This window comes from Centropristis striata, chromosome 2 (assembly GCF_030273125.1).
Source record: "Centropristis striata isolate RG_2023a ecotype Rhode Island chromosome 2, C.striata_1.0, whole genome shotgun sequence".
Taxonomy (NCBI): domain Eukaryota; kingdom Metazoa; phylum Chordata; class Actinopteri; order Perciformes; family Serranidae; genus Centropristis; species Centropristis striata.
This window is the reverse complement of record NC_081518.1, coordinates 10329497-10348841: the sequence shown is the minus strand read 5'-3', so window position 1 is coordinate 10348841 and position 19345 is coordinate 10329497. Positions and strand designations below refer to the sequence as shown.

The 19345-nt window shown below is 39.2% G+C and overlaps 1 protein-coding gene across 1 annotated transcript; it reads left to right on the top strand.

Moving 5' to 3' along the window:
- Positions 1 to 6988: 6988 nt before the first annotated feature.
- kifbp (kinesin family binding protein) lies at positions 6989 to 15723 on the top strand. Its single transcript, XM_059357612.1, has 13 exons — positions 6989 to 7476; positions 9590 to 9688; positions 10038 to 10117; positions 10328 to 10386; positions 10716 to 10840; positions 11132 to 11225; positions 11423 to 11535; positions 11930 to 12079; positions 12397 to 12471; positions 12950 to 13112; positions 13267 to 13441; positions 13531 to 13716; positions 14363 to 15723. Exons 1-13 carry the CDS (start codon positions 7021 to 7023, stop codon positions 14499 to 14501), a joined length of 1914 nt encoding a protein of 637 aa, XP_059213595.1. The 5' UTR covers positions 6989 to 7020; the 3' UTR covers positions 14502 to 15723.
- Positions 15724 to 19345: the final 3622 nt, after the last annotated feature.

Below are 19345 nucleotides of genomic sequence, written 5' to 3'. Positions count from 1 at the left end.
CATGTTAAACACGTGTTCATATCACCATTTTCCTCATATACCCAGGGGGCAAAACCCATATTTTTTGGAAAACTGACACGGAATGTTGTAAAAGGTTTCACACCAGAAATGATATCTAGGACCTTCAAGGATCACAACCTGGGTGGACAACCCGGTCAACTAGCTACTGGAAAGCTACAGGGGGCCAAAATCCCCCTTTTGGGGACATTTTCCTGGCGAAATTTTGTAAATGCAAATATTTAGGTACTACAAAGGCATAAATAGTCCTACAACTTTAAAATTTGGCAGAGAGTATCCTGACACATTGGGGAAAACAGGAAAAAAAGATGCTGGGGTTTACTGCAACTCTAGTTTAAGATATCACCCTCAACATGCCAAAAAAGACAAAAAAAAGTACTGTTCGCCTGACAAATGCTCATGAAAATTCATATTTTTCAACACTTTATGTTGAGTATCTATACCTAACATATATATAGAAAACTTCCCTAATTCATAAGCTTCCATTTGAGTCCAAGATGGCCTTTCTACTAGCTACTGGAAAGCCATAGGGTGGGTCCAAACAATGCAACCCCTATTGTGAAAAAAGAGTCAATTATGCGGATCAGACTCCATTCTATTTCTGAGTGGTTATTTGGAGATAGATTTGGAGAGATCATTCTATAAAAAACTGAGCCAACCTATCGAAAGAGCACAAAATACACTTTCAGATGATGCCTTGGTTAAGCAGCTTGGTTCCCACTAAAGCTACATGAGGGAACTGTGCATTTTGTGGTCTCCCCAAAATGAACAAGCAGTGCACTTGTGGTCTTCTGGATTGCTTGCTGTTCAAAATAGGTAAATATGCTTAAAAAAATTATTTCTTTATAAAATACTGAAGGATTTACATTAATATTATATACAGAAGGACAGTATGTATGTTTGCCACCTATGCTAATTTTAGATTTTTTGATGTTTCAGAAACTGAGAACTGTTTCAGCTTGCTAGCTTGCTAGCAAGCTATTAAGCTAGCAGCTAACATTCAGCTAACATCCTGAAAGAAACTGTAAGTCCCTTGTACTGTATTTTTCATTTTATCAATATATATTTTATATATATATATATATATATATATATATATATATATATATATATATATATATATATATATATATATGTGTGTGTTTATCACTGATTGAGAGTATTCCATGTGATGTACCAACCATTTGTTGCAGTGCTGTATGGGATTGATGCCACACCATGATGTACACGATGAAACATCTATACTGTATTTAGCACAAGTAAAGAATAGAGTGAGTATATTGAGACAGGCTGCACTACATATGCTTCAATATATTTTTATAGAACATTATATTCAGTGGTGGCTAGTGGTGAAATTGATTGGGTGGGTTAACAAATAAATTATAAAGTAAAAGTAACTCTCTCTCTCTCTCCCTCTCTCTCTCACACACACACACGCGCGCGCCGTGATCCACCTCATTCATGTTAGCGCCTGCCATTTTTCTTCTTCTTCTTCTTCTTTTTCTCTCCCATCTTGTCATTGGTCTGAAAACAGCAGTATTGGGCTAAATGAAATCAGCCCAAATGACAAGTAAGTCACGGGGGAGTGAAACGACACCTGTCAATAAGTTACCGGCCACCAGCCTGCTTCTAATTGGTCAGAACCGATCGGCCTGTGGGCTGAATGAAAGTAGCCCAAATGGACAGCAAATGGAGAGGGCGGGACATGGACGGGCCTGTCAATCATTTACACCCGGAAAATAAATTAGAGCACCCATTTAGAGATATCCATGTTTTCCTTTTAACTATTTGGTGCTTTTGCCACTTTAGATTTGACTAAAACTACATTACATTACATTACATTACATGTCATTTAGCAGACGCTTTTGTCCAAAGCGACTTACAATAAGTGCATTCAACCTGATGGTATTAGACATAGACCACAGGAATCAAGTAAGTACATAACTTTAAGAGCTAACTGTCATCGCTAAAGGAGTGCTATATGCAGGGCCGGTTATTCCTACAGGCCACCAAGGCGGCTGCCTAGGGCGCCAAATTGGCAGGGGGGCGCCCTTAAGCATACATCTTTGTTTGAACAACATTGATTAACGAAACATTTTTTAAAAAGCATGGGCAATAAAACCCTCATTGAATTAAATGAACATGCCCCAACCCAGATTTTTTCTTATTTATTTATTCGTATTTTCAATTCAGTTGTTGTTGGTAAAGTTCCAAAGTTTCTAAAAATAAAAATGTTCTGAGACCATTACCTTGCTTGTAGTTCATGTATCAAATATTAGTGTACAGCATAATACATATTACATAGTGTACCTATATGAGAATGAATACATGGAATGTATGTGGTTCGGGGGGGGGGGCGCAAAATCTCAATATCGCCTAGGGCAGCCAATGGGCTAGAACCGGCCCTGGCTATATGTTAAAGAAGAAAAGAAGAGAAAAGAAGAAGAAGAAGAAGAAGAAGAAGAAGAGCAATTTTTTTTTTTTTTTTTTTTTTTAATATATATATGTGTTAGGTGACCATGGCTTAACCGAGGTATTGTTGGAAGAGATAGGTCTTCAGCCTGCGGCGGAAGATGTCCAGGCTGTCTGAGGTCCTGATGTCGGTGGGGAGCTCGTTCCACCATTTGGGAGCCAAGACAGAGAAAAGTCTGGAAGAGGTTTTGAGGCGAGTTGACCCACGCAGGGTGGGAGTCGCCAGCTGTTTGGCTGATGCAGAGCGGAGAGGACGGGCAGGGGTGTAGAGTTTGACAAGGTCCTGGATGTAAGTAGGACCTGAACCGTTAGCAGCAGAGTACGCCAGAGCTAGAGTCTTGAAGCGTATCCGAGCAGCCACTGGTAGCCAGTGGAGGGAGGGAGGAGGGGTGTTGTGTATGAAAATTTGGGAAGATTGAAGACCAATCGAGCAGCTGCATTCTGGATGAGTTGTAGAGGTCGGATGGCTTTGGCAGGCAGACCTGCCATGAGGGAGTTGCAGTAGTCCAGGAGTGAGATGACCAGTGCCTGGACCAGGACCTGAGCTGCCTTCTGAGTGAGAAACGGGCGGATTCTCCTGATGTTATGCAGCAAGAATCTGCAAGATCTGGTGGTGGCGGTGATGTTTGTGGAGAGGGACAGTTGGTTGTCAAGAGTCACGCCAAGGTTCTTGGCGGTTTCTGTGGAGACAACCACTGTGTTCTGGACAGTGATGTGGAGGTCAGTGGTGGGAGAGCCCTTCCCTGGGAGGTAGAGTAGCTCAGTCTTGCCCAGGTTGAGTTTGAGGTGGTGCGAGGACATCCACTGGGAGATGTCGGCCAGACATGCAGAGATACGTGCTGCCGCCTGTGTTTCAGACAAACTAAAACTAAACTTTAAACAACAATCTTTTGTATGTTATTTAGACAACTATAACTTTCTCATCTTTATTGCATAATATAGGGAGGGCTTAGCCCTGCTAGCCCATTTATACCAGCCATCACTGATTATATTGTAATTTTTCACAATTTAATCCACTACTTTAAATTTACAATTATATAATTTGAGTAATTTCTTTGTATGTTCCTTCTTGTAGCAAGATGACAAGCCAGCCAAAGAAACGTGGGAGATATTGCCATGCGGCTGAAACATGGTCTGGTGGCAAGGGTTGTGAAGACAAAAGCACTGACTACACAAAGTGTATCATATGTCAAGGACAGTCTGATACATACCTACACTTTGTTACTCCCATAACGAAATCCAAGTTTAAAAAAGCCATTAATGCGCGTCAAGATGAAGTCTTCCAAAGACTGCACCATGATTCTGTGTCAGAAAAATGGTTGGAAGACAGTGCACCAAAGTGGCACCCAAAATGTTGGAATTGGTACATAAATGAGAGGAGCTACCAATATGCTGAGAAGAGACGTTCAGCTGATGTGAGTGCACAAGCATCAGATTTAGCTGATCCAGGATTCAGCTCCTCACACCATGATGTCAGGTTCACCAGGCGAAACACTGAAAAATTTAAATCCAAGAAGAGGTGTATAATTTGCAATAAGCAGTGGCTGCGAGGAAAGGAGCCAACCTCTTTGGTATCCTGTAGCAATGACAGTTAGCTCTTAAAGTTATGTAATTACTTGATTCCTGTGGTCTATGTCTAATACCATCAGGTTGAATGTTCTTATTGTAAGTCGCTTTGGACAAAAGCGTCTGCTAAATGACATGTAATGTAATGTAGTTTTAGTCAAATCTAAAGTGGCAAAAGCACCAAATAGTTAAAAGGAAAACATGGATATCTCTAAATGGGTGCTCTAATTTATTTTCCGGGTGTAAATGATTGACAGGCCCGTCCATGTCCCGCCCTCTCCATTTGCTGTCCATTTGGGCTACTTTCATTCAGCCCACAGGCCGATCGGTTCTGACCAATTAGAAGCAGGCTGGTGGCCGGTAACTTATTGACAGGTGTCGTTTCACTCCCCCGTGACTTACTTGTCATTTGGGCTGATTTCATTTAGCCCAATACTGCTGTTTTCAGACCAATGACAAGATGGGAGAGAAAAAGAAGAAGAAGAAGAAGAAAAATGGCAGGCGCTAACATGAATGAGGTGGATCACGGCGCGCGCGTGTGTGTGTGTGAGAGAGAGAGGGAGAGAGAGAGAGAGTTACTTTTACTTTATAATTTATTTGTTAACCCACCCAATCAATTTCACCACTAGCCACCACTGAATATAATGTTCTATAAAAATATATTGAAGCATATGTAGTGCAGCCTGTCTCAATATACTCACTCTATTCTTTACTTGTGCTAAATACAGTATAGATGTTTCATCGTGTACATCATGGTGTGGCATCAATCCCATACAGCACTGCAACAAATGGTTGGTACATCACATGGAATACTCTCAATCAGTGATAAACATATATATATATATATATATATATATATATATATATATATATATATATAAAATATATATTGATAAAATGAAAAATACAGTACAAGGGACTTACAGTTTCTTTCAGAATGTTAGCTGAATGTTAGCTGCTAGCTTAATAGCTTGCTAGCAAGCTGAAACAGTTCTCAGTTTCCGAAACATCAAAAAATCTAAAATTAGCATAGGTGGCAAACATACATACTGTCCTTCTGTATATAATATTAATGTAAATCCTTCAGTATTTTATAAAGAAATAATTTTTTTAAGCATATTTACCTATTTTGAACAGCAAGCAATCCAGAAGACCACAAGTGCACCGCTTGTTCATTTTGGGGAGACCACAAAATGCACAGTTCCCTCATGTAGCTTTAGTGGGAACCAAGCTGCTTAACCAAGGCATCATCTGAAAGTGTATTTTGTGCTCTTTCGATAGGTTGGCTCAGTTTTTTATAGAATGATCTCTCCAAATCTATCTCCAAATAACCACTCAGAAATAGAATGGAGTCTGATCCGCATAATTGACTCTTTTTTCACAATAGGGGTTGCATTGTTTGGACCCACCCTATGGCTTTCCAGTAGCTAGTAGAAAGGCCATCTTGGACTCAAATGGAAGCTTATGAATTAGGGAAGTTTTCTATATATATGTTAGGTATAGATACACAACATAAAGTGTTGAAAAATATGAATTTTCATGAGAATTTGTCAGGCGAACAGTACTTTTTTTTGTCTTTTTTGGCATGTTGAGGGTGATATCTTAAACTAGAGTTGCAGTAAACCCCAGCATCTTTTTTTCCTGCTTTCCCCTATGTGTCAGGATACTCTCTGCCAAATTTTAAAGTTGTAGGACTATTTATGCCTTTGTAGTACCTAAATATTTGCATTTACAAAATTTCGCCAGGAAAATGTCCCCAAAAGGGGGATTTTGGCCCCCTGTAGCTTTCCAGTAGCTAGTTGACCGGGTTGTCCACCCAGGTTGTGATCCTTGAAGGTCCTAGATATCATTTCTGGTGTGAAACCTTTTACAACATTCCGTGTCGGTTTTTTTACTTTGCCCCCTGGGTAATACTTAACATTGACACATTGGAGCCAATCAACATCTTTAAAACGAGTGCTGAAAATAACTAACTTTAAAAAATACATGTGGATGTCATAAATTACTGATGAATTAATTCGAATAAGCAGCATTTTATTGTTTTGATTTTATTAAGATGCAGCTAATTTTACTTCTCGATATGCTAGTAATTAATTAATTACATTACAACACATTGGCCATAACAGACATTCTGCTGATACACAAAGATTTAAGTAAATACAATTTAAACAAAGCTCAAATAGGTATTTGCGATTATTTGTTGCTGTTTTGTGAGGAATGCAGTGATGGGAACACAGTTTCTATGGATAGAAATAAAACGTCACCCTGTTAAAATAATCGCCTAACTCATTTTTTCAAGTTGTGCAGGAAACACAAAAAACGTATGTAACTTAAGAGAAATAAATGAGTTAGGCAATTTTTTAACATGCTTTTGTGACTTAAGCAATATATGGTAACACTTTATTTTGAAGGTGTCTACATAAGAGTCACACAAGCCTGTCAGAAACATGAAGTATCATGAGCATTAATGTTACTTCAAAGTGTCATTAATGTTCATGACATGACACATCCCATGTCATGTTCATGACAATCTCATGTCACTCTTACATAGACACCTTCCCAATAAAGTGTTACCATATCTTGCTTAAGACACAAAGGCATGTTCAAAAAAAATTGGCTAAGTCCCATTTTATTTTGATTTAGGCATAATAAATCCGCTTAAGTCACACACTTGAAATAGGCCATTATCGTAAAGGGATAAAATCACATGATCTGATCAACTGAGGATGTAGGCGATTTTACCATAGGTGGCTGGCGTCATGAGGAGATGATTTAGGCAAAAAAAAAAAAAAAAATTGACAAAAAATGACTTAGGCGATTATTTTAACAGTGTGACGAAAAGGAAAATAAATTGACATCGAAATTAACAGCCTAGCTACTTCCAGGAGATGGCAGTAATGCAACATTAAAAACCCAGCTGTGTGAGTTGCAGTCAAACGACAGAAGAAGAAGAAGAAGACCAACATGGCGTCCGTTCACAGTGATGAGTGGAGAGCTGTTTGCGAGAAATTTACCAACGCCCAAAACCTTGCTGTTGTAGAGTCACGAAATGACCCTGAAAACGACCCGTATCGCTCCAAATACAAAGCCAGGGAGCTCCTCAGAGAGATATACTGCTCGCTTAAGAGTTTCGAGGCCGGCGAAGGTGAAGAGGAAAGCGGCGGAGAGAGCGGCGACCAGCGGCCGCCAGAGCCGCCGGTGGACGGGCAGAGGGAGGACGTGTTCGCTCGGGGCTTCAGTGGCGACTCACCAGCCGGGCTCCGGGCCGCCAAACTCGGTGCTGTGGAGTACTATCTGGGCGTCAACCACGTCGACACAGAGGAGCTGTCAGCCGGGCAGGAGCATCTGATGAACTGCATGAAACTGCTGGAGAGATGCAGTGTGTCCTCGGAGAATGTGTCGCTGTTTATCCATGTCAGGGTAACGTTACCTTTTGATAATGCTATGAAGCTGACGTTTACTGTCCTTTAGCATTGCATTAGTTTTAGGGATGCACGATATTGGACATTTTTTTGTCGATATCTGATTGTTTGCAACTCATTTAGCCGATTACCCATACCGATATTTTTTTCCCACACAACTAATACCCACAATCAGCGCAAATTTGGCCAATTTCCCAATTGACATAATAAGTCAACATAACCTCTGTTCACAAGGAACATGGGAAAAGTGCAACTGTACAGCAATTAAACCCTAATTGAAAAAAAAACTACATGTACCTTACAGACTGCTGCTTAATTTCAAATTTAACTTAAAACAGAAGCTTAATATGTGACGACTCAATCTGAACTGTGCAAACAAAATCACAAAAAGTACAAAAAATATAAGTGTCAGTCCCTAATCAGAACAAAAATAAATAGGTGGGCTCAGACTACACTGCACAATTATATGAGCTACAAACAAGGCGCATTTCATCAGTTTATTATATCGGCAGATATTTGCGTGTTGGCCGATGTCAGATAGTTCATTTTCAAGCCAATATCGGCCGATACCGATAATGTGCCGATAATATCGTGCATCCCTAATTAGTTTCCACAAACACCTCAGCAGAAGTCGTCTATACTGATAGTTCTCAAGGGTGTTCCTCAGGACATATAAATGTCACATCACATGTACATTCTACTCCTCAGAGCCTCCTCCTACTGAAGCAAGTTACCAACATTAGCATCATGTCTTAAGAAACTTATAAAAGGTCTCCAGATGTCATCAAAAACATATAATAATGTATCGTATCTTTTCCATTGTCATGTTTGATGCCATCTCTTTTTACCCATCTAAGTGTGGGATAGTTGGATATATGCCTAGAAGAAAAAGCGTGGGGTCCAGTGGCTGCAAACTGCTTTTTAAAGGAGTCAAACAAACAAAACATTGTTTATTGCTTTTTTTCTTTACTGTGAGTTTAAACATTAAACTGAAAAAAACATTGAAATGGTCATTTGTTGACAAAGATAACTATTCATCCGAATAAACTTCACAACACTGAGACCCAGTAGTTGTACCATAATATATTATTATAGACTGAATGTATAGAATATTAGATTGACTGTTTATTAAAGGTGGAGTCTGGGCCTTTAATCCAATAATCTTTTTGTCAAATTCAGTGATCTCCTCACTGTTCACTAGCTATCCGTTCTGTCTGTGCTTAAAAAGTAAAAAAAAAAAAAAGGCTATGGCTGTAGCTAAATGTAATGTCTCTTTAACAATAATGTTGTAAAATGTGATGGATTGGGACCGAGCAGCTCTAAATCAGCAATCACAAAATAACGACAAAATGTCTATAATATCATTAATCCCCGATAAAATGGGCAATGTCCTCATCAATGATGCTATAAAAATGGGCATTGTAGAACTATGGGAAAGCATATTGTACAACCATTCAACGTTTAACATACAGTGCAGCGTTGATAGCAAATTATTAGATGAAAATCAAATATTACGATTTTTTTTCACCAAATATCGGTACTCTACATCGGTTTTGTGACTGTCATGAGATCGACTTTCATAAAACAATATGCATTTTTTATTTTATTTTTTTGAATAATCATCAGCAATGTGGATATAATAAGTTGGTATAGACAAAAACAGCTATTCACTTAACCAGAACAAACCAGAAGAAGACAACAATTATAAAATATTATAATATCCAGAGTAGGAAATTATCTAGTCTCATATCACGGTATCAATTTAATATCATGTATTGTTCAGTCCTACAAATTATTGATGATTTGTCATGATTATTAACAGTCACAGTACATGATTTTCAGGCAAAGTGTCCTGATTAATTTATGTTCATTACTTTGATAACCGCTTGTGAAAAAGCGATCAAAAGGTGCAGGTTATTCCTGAACCCACCACAATACAGGAGTTGATAGATATAGCCTAGTGAAAGTCATTTATGTTGTGGCAAAGACAACTTTTTTTCTTCCTCTTCACAAAAAAAAAAAAAAATAGAGTAAACAATCATTCTTCTATAGTTGGAGATCAGATGATGCTGATCCCTGCTCATGTGCTCATTGGCTGTGTGTCTCAACAGAATCAGCTGGGTATCCTTTGGGCAGGCTGGGACGAGACAGAGACTGCTCAGGGCTTCCTTGAAACAGCTGAATCCATTTACCAACGTTATATGAAGGAGGTAAGGGTTGTGTGCAGTGTGACTGTTTACTTTAAGCTCCTAGTACATTACCATTGTCTAACAACTTGTCCATCGTCTGGTCGACTATGATAAACTCTTGACTGTGTATATATATTGAGCAGTAAATTGAGATATTGCATACTTATTAATCATCCTCAATTTGCCTCACCACCAAGAGGTGGAGTGTCATATAACTGTAATTTACTTTCATTTAAATGTAAATACAGTGCACTAGGTAATGTAACTGTGTTGACATCAGCATTTAGAAGACAAATGACTGATGAATATTACTTTCTTGCACAGCAGGAGGACATTACTGAGCCATAATTGTTGTGTTTTGTGTTTTAAGGACGGGAGTCCACCCACTGATATGACAGAGTACTTCACTACCGAGGAGAACCTGCTGACGCATCAGGAAAGGACCAAGAGGTGACCTGTAAACTCCAACATCCCCATACAGAACCCAACCTCTTTATATTCATGCTATTGTCTCAAAGTTTGCATGATCATTCATGCAGCAAACCGTGGGTTTTACTTTTGTTTTTCTCTATTAGGGTCTTCCTTCTCCATATGCCCATTCTCATTTTTACTCTCTTTTTCTGTTCTGCTCTCACTTTTTCTCCATCTTCCCTTTTTCAGGTTTGAGTTGGCCTACACTCATAGCATGTACTACCTCGCTCAAGTCTATAAAAACCTTGGTGAGTCTGATCTCGTTTCAGTTGAATAAGTACAACAGTATGCATTAATGGGCTTGTATTTATTACATACTTAAAAATGCCTGTCAAATGTACCCCTTAATATTTAAACAGGTACTGAGAATTTAAAACCTCTCTAATCCATTTGCTTCAATTTTATCTAATGACTAATTTAAAAAAAAGTTGACATGACATTTTGGGGCGTTTTTGAAGTTTGCTTCTGAACTGGATTCATATTTACCTATGTGAATATAATCAGGCTGAGTTGTGTTCGGTTTATCTACTACTTAATTTGATGATAGTTCTGATAACTATTTTGTTTTTTCTCCCAGGTGAAACTGAGCGTGCTGCCACCTACTGCCACAGCACCCTGCAGAGACAGTTAAAGTTAAATCAGTTCAGTCCAATGGAGTGGGCTCTGAACGCTGCTACACTATCACAGTATTATATCACTAAGGTAGGGCACATATATTGATTGAAGTTAAAATATCATACCTTTAAAGGATTTTGAGTGTTATTATCCAATATTGTTTAATAGCGAAAGAAATAAACCTGTTCTTCCTTGCTCTTGCACAGTTTTGTGGTTACATTTTACAGACATTACATGGTGTGAAATCATTTTGATTATATGGCAAGACATTTGGTTTTTATAATCATACATATTTGTAAGGTTTGCTCTACTTGTTCACTAGCGCTGTCACAGCTTGTTTTCAGTATAAGAATTGAGAGATGTGTCTGTGATTTCTAGGGGCGATACATGGAAGGCAGACATTGCCTCTCGGCAGCGACTTTCATATCAGGTTTGGCAGGAGAGGTTCCTTCTGAGGCCGCAGCACAGGAAAGTAAGTATCAATGGAAATAAGCAAAGCATACCTATTTGCTTTGTATTCAACTACAATGAGTCAGACAGGAGCAAAGACGACTGTGTAGCAAAGCCTTCCTTATGCCCTATTCTTTCCCCTTCCACCTCACTTCATCCATATATATTTTTAATTTTGTGGTTTATCTTAAGATCTTTTTCTCTTCCTGTCTGACCCAGGTGAGACAGAGAGTGAGCGCAGGGAGCAGCTCAGGCAAAAGAGAGCAGAGATTGCGAGATGTTGGATCAAATACTGTCTCAACCTTCTGCAGGACTCTAAGAAGCTGCTGGAGGTAAAGCATGGTTATGTGTGTGTGTGTGTGTGTGTGTGGGCACTTATGCATGGCTGTTTATAAAATCTTTATACGGAAGTCCACACCTCTTATATGAACATTCATAGCCACAATGGCTGAAGGAAAGAGCACCACCCACTAAAACCTCAACTTTATCAGCAGACAACCCAAGGAAAAAGAAGTTTTCACCCAAAATATAGCGGCAGAGATGATGCTTCAATAAAAATTATTTAAAGGATTATGATCTGAAGTGACTGTTTTTGTTACAGCTCTGGTACGTGTTTATCTTGAGTTTCTGTTTACATGTTCACATGCTTGTGCACCTCTACGCTGAGATTTGCATAATTGTAGTGATTGTGTCTTAAAGAGTGCTTGCATGTGTGTTTGTGACCAGGACAGCATTGGCGAACTTGATACTGATCGCCAAGAAGATTTGAAGAGAGCGAGGAGACGTGAGGAGGAGGAGGAAGAGAAGGGCAGGAAGAGCGCTCTGCTGTTTGGCTCTGAAGACACCTTCGACTCCATTGCCAGTCTGGAAGAGAAGGTCCATATACTGTGTCTGATTAATGCTACTAGTAATGGTTTTTCTGATAATTGTTATACTGCTTTTTGTTATCAAAAATCACCAGTATTCGTGTGTAAGTAGCAGCAGAAATGCTTCCTTTTGTTGATATTACAGTACATTATAATAGTAGCTATTTGCTGTCATGCTGTAGTAACACAATATTTTCATGTGATTGTATCACAACATACTCATAATCAGACAATAAATAAAAATTACTATCATCAGAGGGCGCCATTCTGCAATAAATGCTCAATACCCATTGTAACGGATAATATCAAACTTGTTCTGTTTTCCAGGTGAGCAGTTTGTTCCCATTGGACTTCACTGAGGCCAGAGCTGTGTTTCTGGTGGGACAGAATTATGTCACACAGGTATGCACATAAACTCACACTGACACTGTGTTGGACGGACTAATTATATAAATTTAGACACTTTCATACAAGTAAACATACACAAAAGATAGTAGATAACAGTTAAAGAATCACATGTGGCTGAGTGAAGTTACCTAACCTGCAGATAACCACTCAAGTCTTCAACCATATTGTTGTCTTTAATATTCACCTGAAGAAGCAAATGTGGATGTCATGAATATGATATAATTGCAGTATGGGATGTTAAGTTGGTATTAAAGGCAGAAATGCCCCTCAGGAGAAGTTTGTATTGAAGGCCAATAAGGGAAACCACATTTTCTATATGTAAAAGGCTTGATCAGATTGGCTGATGAGTCCATTCTTTTTCTTCATCCAGACATGTTTACATTTGAAAATGTGTCCTAAGCATTGAACCCACAATCTCAAGTTTAATCTGCTAAACATGATAAACTCTGCATCCATTCACTCACTCTCTCAGGCCAAGGAGTACTTTCAGATGGATGGTTTTGTGACGGACCACATAGAAATCCTGCAGGATCACAGTACACTCTTCCGGGCCCTGGCTTTCTTTGAAGAGGATCTGGAGCGGCGCTGCAAAATGCACAAGCGCAGAGTTGACATGCTGGAGCCAATCTGCAATGGTACTTTGCTAACTCTTGTTCTTGAGTTGCATTTTTGTTAGTTTTATAAAAAAAAAAAGATTAGTAGAAAAAGATGAAACAGAAAATTGGTCAAAGTTCAACCTGAATCCAGTCAAGTTGTCATAATTGATTAAATGTGACTGTTTCTCTACAGACTTGAACTCCCGGTACTACTTAATGATCCGCAGACAGATGATGTTTGAGTTGGCTGAGATCTACAATGAAATGATGGACCTGAAACTGACGCTGGCCAACAGACAAGCTGATACCCAGTCTCTCGATAGTCACACTATTAAGAAGTTCAACCATCTCTGCTCTGCCTCTGCTAAGTGAGTGTATAAGTGGAAGAACTGTGTGTGTCTGTGCATCTACATTTATTGAGTATAAATTATTTGAAATCCTCTGTCCTCCTCCTCAGATACTTCCAGATGTTCCTTGACTCTCTGTGCTCTCCAGAGGGGAAGGTTCCAGAGCATCTGGAGGAGGAGGTTCTCAGACCGGCTCTGGTGGCCCGCTTCAGATTGGCCCGGCTCTACAGCCGGCTGATCAGCTCCTCACCCACTGCTCAGATAGACAACCTCGACAAATCTCTGGAAAACTACAAGTAAGAGGATATATTCGTTAACTTTCTAGGTTGCATATTGATATGCAGGGTTCATACGGGTGCTTGAAATCCTTGAAAATGCTTAAATTTAAAAGTTGTATTTTCAAGGTTTAAAAAGTGCTTGGATTTTGGATAAAGTGCTTGAAATTCTTACTGTATTTCTCTTGCAATCTGACTATATCCATCTATAGACTATAGATAATCACATGTTCAATGTAAAAAATAATGAGTACCCTATCTGAAATGAAGACAGTTCCTCCTAAAAGTGTAATACCATCGCTGTTGGTATGGTTAAGTGAAATCTCCCCCTTTTAGTATGTAAGTACTCATCTAAAACATGCCATTTACAACAGGTGTAAGATACTGGAAAAGCTTGAAAATTGACCTTGAAAGTCCTTGAAAAATGCTTGAATTTGACCACTGCTAAAGTGTACGAACCCTGGATATGCTCTCAACAGGAGTGCTAAATAGGTTGATGTTAATGTAGAAGCATAAGGAAAATAGACAGATTTATTTGGTGGAGTAGAAAGGATTTTGTTGAAAACAGTTCAAATTAGTGGACTGCTGGAGTACATGCTCCCAGCTGCCATGTTGTTTATCTGTGTAATGTGTTGACCATCACTTTAACCCTCCACCCGTTGTTTAGATACGTGGTGCAGTACTGTGAGGCCCACCCTGAGGCAGCAGCCACTGTGGAGACGGAGCTGGAGCTGAGCACGGAGATGGTTGGCCTGCTCCCTCTCAAAATCAACCGCCTCAAAGCAAAGATGAATGCTAACAACTAAAGGAAGCTACTATTCACTGAGTCACTTGGTTTGTTGACTAATAGTGTTAAATCTATCCAGATGACCATGTCACTATAAATACACATCCTATATAGTGGATACTCCCAACAATTAGAAACTGGATGGTGACTGATATGACTTTCTTTCATGTTTACTTGTTTTATTGATGGCCTTTTTCGTGCAGTGGGCATGCTGCTTGCACAAGACCTTTTAACTCATTATACGCTGTACATAGGTGTTCTGCTCTGTGAAGTAAAATGTGTGGTCAATTTACCTTTTAATTCAAATTGATTTTAACATTCTGTACACAACATTCAGAACAAATATTTGCTATGTAAATGCAGGGGCAGGCACATAGAGACAGATGTTTACGGGCAATTTAGAGTCACCAATAAACCTAAGCTGCATGTCTTTGGAGGACCCAGAGAGAACCCATGCCGACACAGGGAGAACGTGCAAACTCCACATAGAAGAGCTCTGTTCAAAATTAATATAAAAATGTGTTAATCATAGAACTAAGAAATAATTGGTCCATGATATCTTTTCATCTGAATTGCACGTGAATTGACCCAAACTTGTTTGTCTCCTTACATAGATGCTGTCTGCTCACCAGAGTGGCGTGCAAAAATCTTTGTAGGTCTATTGCTAAAATGACAGATGACAGACAGAAGAATAGCTGCTTGTGCTAAGACAGTACATATAACATCCCTTTTTCGGATGTGTGCATAAGCAATTTTATTTTATTTTGTTTCATTTTTACGATCCCCTGTGACCCTTGTGTGTACTTTTATTTTATTGTTAATCATATTGGTTTTAAGTTAATGTGGCTTTATTTTATATAAAGCACTGTAGCACATTAAAGTTTTGTTTCTTCAGCTACTTTATGGTAAAACAAATGCTAACCTACTGTAACCAGGGTGAGTGTAACAACCGTAATAAGACAGCCAGAGGTACAGAGAGTTGACCCTGTTTGCACTACTGACAGATTTGTTATTGCGCCTTAAAACTGAGATGCTTGTTCTGCGAAATCGTCTGAACTGCCAAACACAACACATTATTATTATCATTAAGTGGACTTAATTATGTTGGTTTATTAGATATAAACTGCTTAATGCTAGCTTCATCCAGCTGAACCTGTGTACTTTCCTCCTCTCTGAGGAATCACAATGTCATCCTGTACAGCACATACTGTATGTAATGATAATAAACCAATGAAGAAATACACACGTATGTCATAACTATGTGCTTATTTTTTATTAGCAAAGAGAAGCTGAGTGTAAAATGGGTCCTCTCTTTTCTCTGGTATATCTCCATAGAACAGACATACCAAGTTCATTAAATAACTGGATCCTGGAGTAAAAAAGCTAAATTTATCTCAGTTTGGGGCCCTGATGAATCTAAGAACCATTTTTTCCAGCCTATTAAATTACTTAATGCAGAGAAATGTCTGAAACGGTGTCTATTAAAACCAAATTTTCTCTTAAACTGACTGTGACAATGTTACGATGTTCTATAAAAGTTACAATGTGTTTTACATATTTTTGTCAGTTATATATTTTTATTGTTTGTCTCCCACAGCTGTTTCCTGCGTGCTTTCCATGTTGGTATCGTGGTTTGACATTTATCTACACATTTTGTAGTTCGGTAAAAATGGCATACATGTGTTAGGGCTGAGAAGGGACAGAGACATTTTCATATTGATAGAAAAAAACGGTCTGAAGCCTCAACAGCTTTCCGTGTGAGCTCCGTGATGTCTAAATGTTGAATTTGAGTTTATTAAGAACATCAGCAAATTTTCGGATTTAGTTGCATGCGTTTATAGGGGGAAGTGCAACAGATGTCAGATATGTGAGCTAGTGCATGATCAATTTCCAGTTAAATATGAGGCAATGACACTTTGCACTACTTCATGTTGCTTCCTCTTTGACATGCAACATGACTTTGTGGTGAAGCTGTACTGCTGCAGAACACAGTCTCTGATTGGTTAGGTAGAGAGTTGGTCAAGTCTGGTGACACCATTGGGACAGTAGGAAACACAATCCATAAAACAAATGGTGCAAACATTCACAGTAAAAACAACAAGAACCGACTCTGTTCCAATGTGAGTGATGTTTACGTAATAAAGTTAATATATTTGTTATACATTTAGTAAATGTTAGCTCCATAACATCTTCCTGACAACACCTGTATGGATTATATAACTTCACCTGTGTTTTACAAATACACCCCAGTTGTTTCTGTTCTTTCCCAATAATTTTACTGCTCATGTTTATCTGGACAGGTGCATGTACCATGTACGCATGTCAACCAGACTACTGTAAATAGTCTCTAAAATGTTTTACTTACATGTTATGAATTCCGTTTTCTGAATAGATATAAGCACTGCATTGCTTTCAAAACAATGAATTAACAGTACAGTCAAAAAAGGCCCCTTAATATCTAAACTCATCCTCTGCTTCAACAGGCTGATGATTATTTAGCAGAACAGGTGGAAAATAATGACAGGCGTGGTGGTGACTCACAAAAACCTGCTGTTTGGTTTTACTTTTGTTAATTAAAAGGGCACCGACTTCACACCACTTAGAGAGCTCACCAATATGGTAGATATATGAGGACTGATGAACTGTGTCCCATCTATAAGACCAACTAGCATCACATTATCAGCATATTTATACAACTGGCAGGTTGAATCCTTCTTATTAGTGTAATAGGAACATTTACTTGTAGATGTAAAAGGATTATAAACAAATTAGTCGAGAAACATAATGCTTGTGCTCCAATAAATGAATCAATGCATCAAGCTTTTATTACAGTACAAGTTAATTTTTAGAAATATTTTATATTAGCATACTACCTATGCATACGCACATTGTGACGTGAATTGCAGTTTGATATAAAACATTACGGCTTGTTGTGTCTTCATGCAATGGAAACAATTTCAGTGCATCAGAACCTGCAATTCCTGCTTTCATTTATGTCCCCACTAACCTTTCTGATGCTTGTCAAAACGTGTATTGACATACCTGCTCAGCACAAGACACTTGAAACTAATGTGTTGTGAATGAGAACTGTGCCAAAAGAACTTACTGGAAGATCCGCCCTCACACAGATCCACAGTATGTACACAATGCATTCATATTCATACTGGCATATCTTTGCAACCACTTAACATAAAAAATAGGGACACTAAACAGCAAAACATGCACCTCAAAACAAAGTTTTTAATATTTATTGCATTGGTGAGATTGAAATATTTCTCTCTACAGCCAGAACTGGAACAAATCAATGCTGTTGCACACGTGTTGGGCGTTTATTTGCATGCATTTGCATTAAGTTGTTGGACTGTGACGTGAAAAGTTGACTACACTGTCAACATCACAAACGAATGTGAAAACGTATTTAATGAACAAATAACTAGACAAACCTTAACAGAAAACAAAAAGGATATTTCTGAAGTGTTCGGAGGCAAAGTACCCAATTACACAATGTACACCGCGATAAGTGACAAAGGTCACTAATTCAGGGTAGCCCTGTCACGGATTAGCCTGGCTAACACCAGACTAATCTCAAATGAGATCTAGTCTGGCAACCAGCCATTCATTTCTCCGTAGAGGAGGCGTGGTTTACGATCCTCCGGAGCCGTTTATTGGGCGCTTAGAATGTCTATTAAAATCGTCTGTAGGTAGCTCTTAGCCAATCGTATCAGTTATAACAGATGACGTATGTAGAGCAACAGAAATTGATGTTTGTTGTGTGTGTGTCTGTGAGAGTGTTGCTTGTTGCTTTGCTTCTCCAGTTCTCGCTTTCTGCAAGATTATTTATTTTCTCGCTTTATTCCCCCTCATGTCATTCAGCCACACACATCCACTGATTTTATGGGCAATAAACAAGCTGCTGCGGGCCTCTCGCCGGCTCCGCTGTCCCCCGGCTCGTAGCGAGATCACCGGCGCTAATAGCCGCTAGCGGCGCTAATAGCTGGGGGACAGCGGAGCCGCCGAGAGACCATTCGCCTTTCAACTTTCACTCTAAACTATTTAAAACACCATCGCGTCTGCAGCAGCCATGTTGGATCCGTAAGAAAACTACAAGCTTCCAAGTGCCGACTAGTACGTCTTGCCGTCCCTCCCCGCTCTGTGATTGGATCCCTAAAACAGGGCTAAGAAACCTCTCTGGTTGCCAGGCTGGATGGAGGTTCGAAATGAAATTCGAGCGCGCAAGGCAGGCTAGTCACGGATCAGGGCGGACCCAAATGCAGAATCACAGGCAGAGGCAGGAGTTAGACAAAAAAGCTTTACTTAAAACAAAAGCAAAGTTCCAGGCAAAGATACAGATATGTCAGGCAGATCGATAACAGGTAGCAGGCAAAGGTCAAAAATCCAAAAAACCAACGAGTAATCAAAAGCAGGATACAGTGCAGGTAGGAGCACTAACTAAGATCTGGCAGTGAGGCAGAGGAACTGACAGGCTTAAATAGAGCTTCAGGTGTGGAGCCCAATGAGATTCAGGCGTGTGGCTGAATGAGCAGGAGTAGTGAGTGCAGGGGGAGGAGTTAAGGGAGAGCTGAAAATTCCCACAAGGACCAAGACAAGCCCATCCTTGTTTGGTTACTATAGAAAGCTTTTATCATTTTAAATATCTAGCTGACATTTAACTGCAAAGTATCCTAATTGTTCAAAATATAAGGTGACTTAAAATGGCAATCATATTGTCAGTTTTGGCAACCAAAAGCTGAGGGCTAATTGCCAGCCCTGTATATATTCCCTTCATGGTTCCCAACATTAAAAACTGAAGATGCAAACTGATGATCCTGATGTGATGTTAACAGCTGCATCCTGATTCTGTTG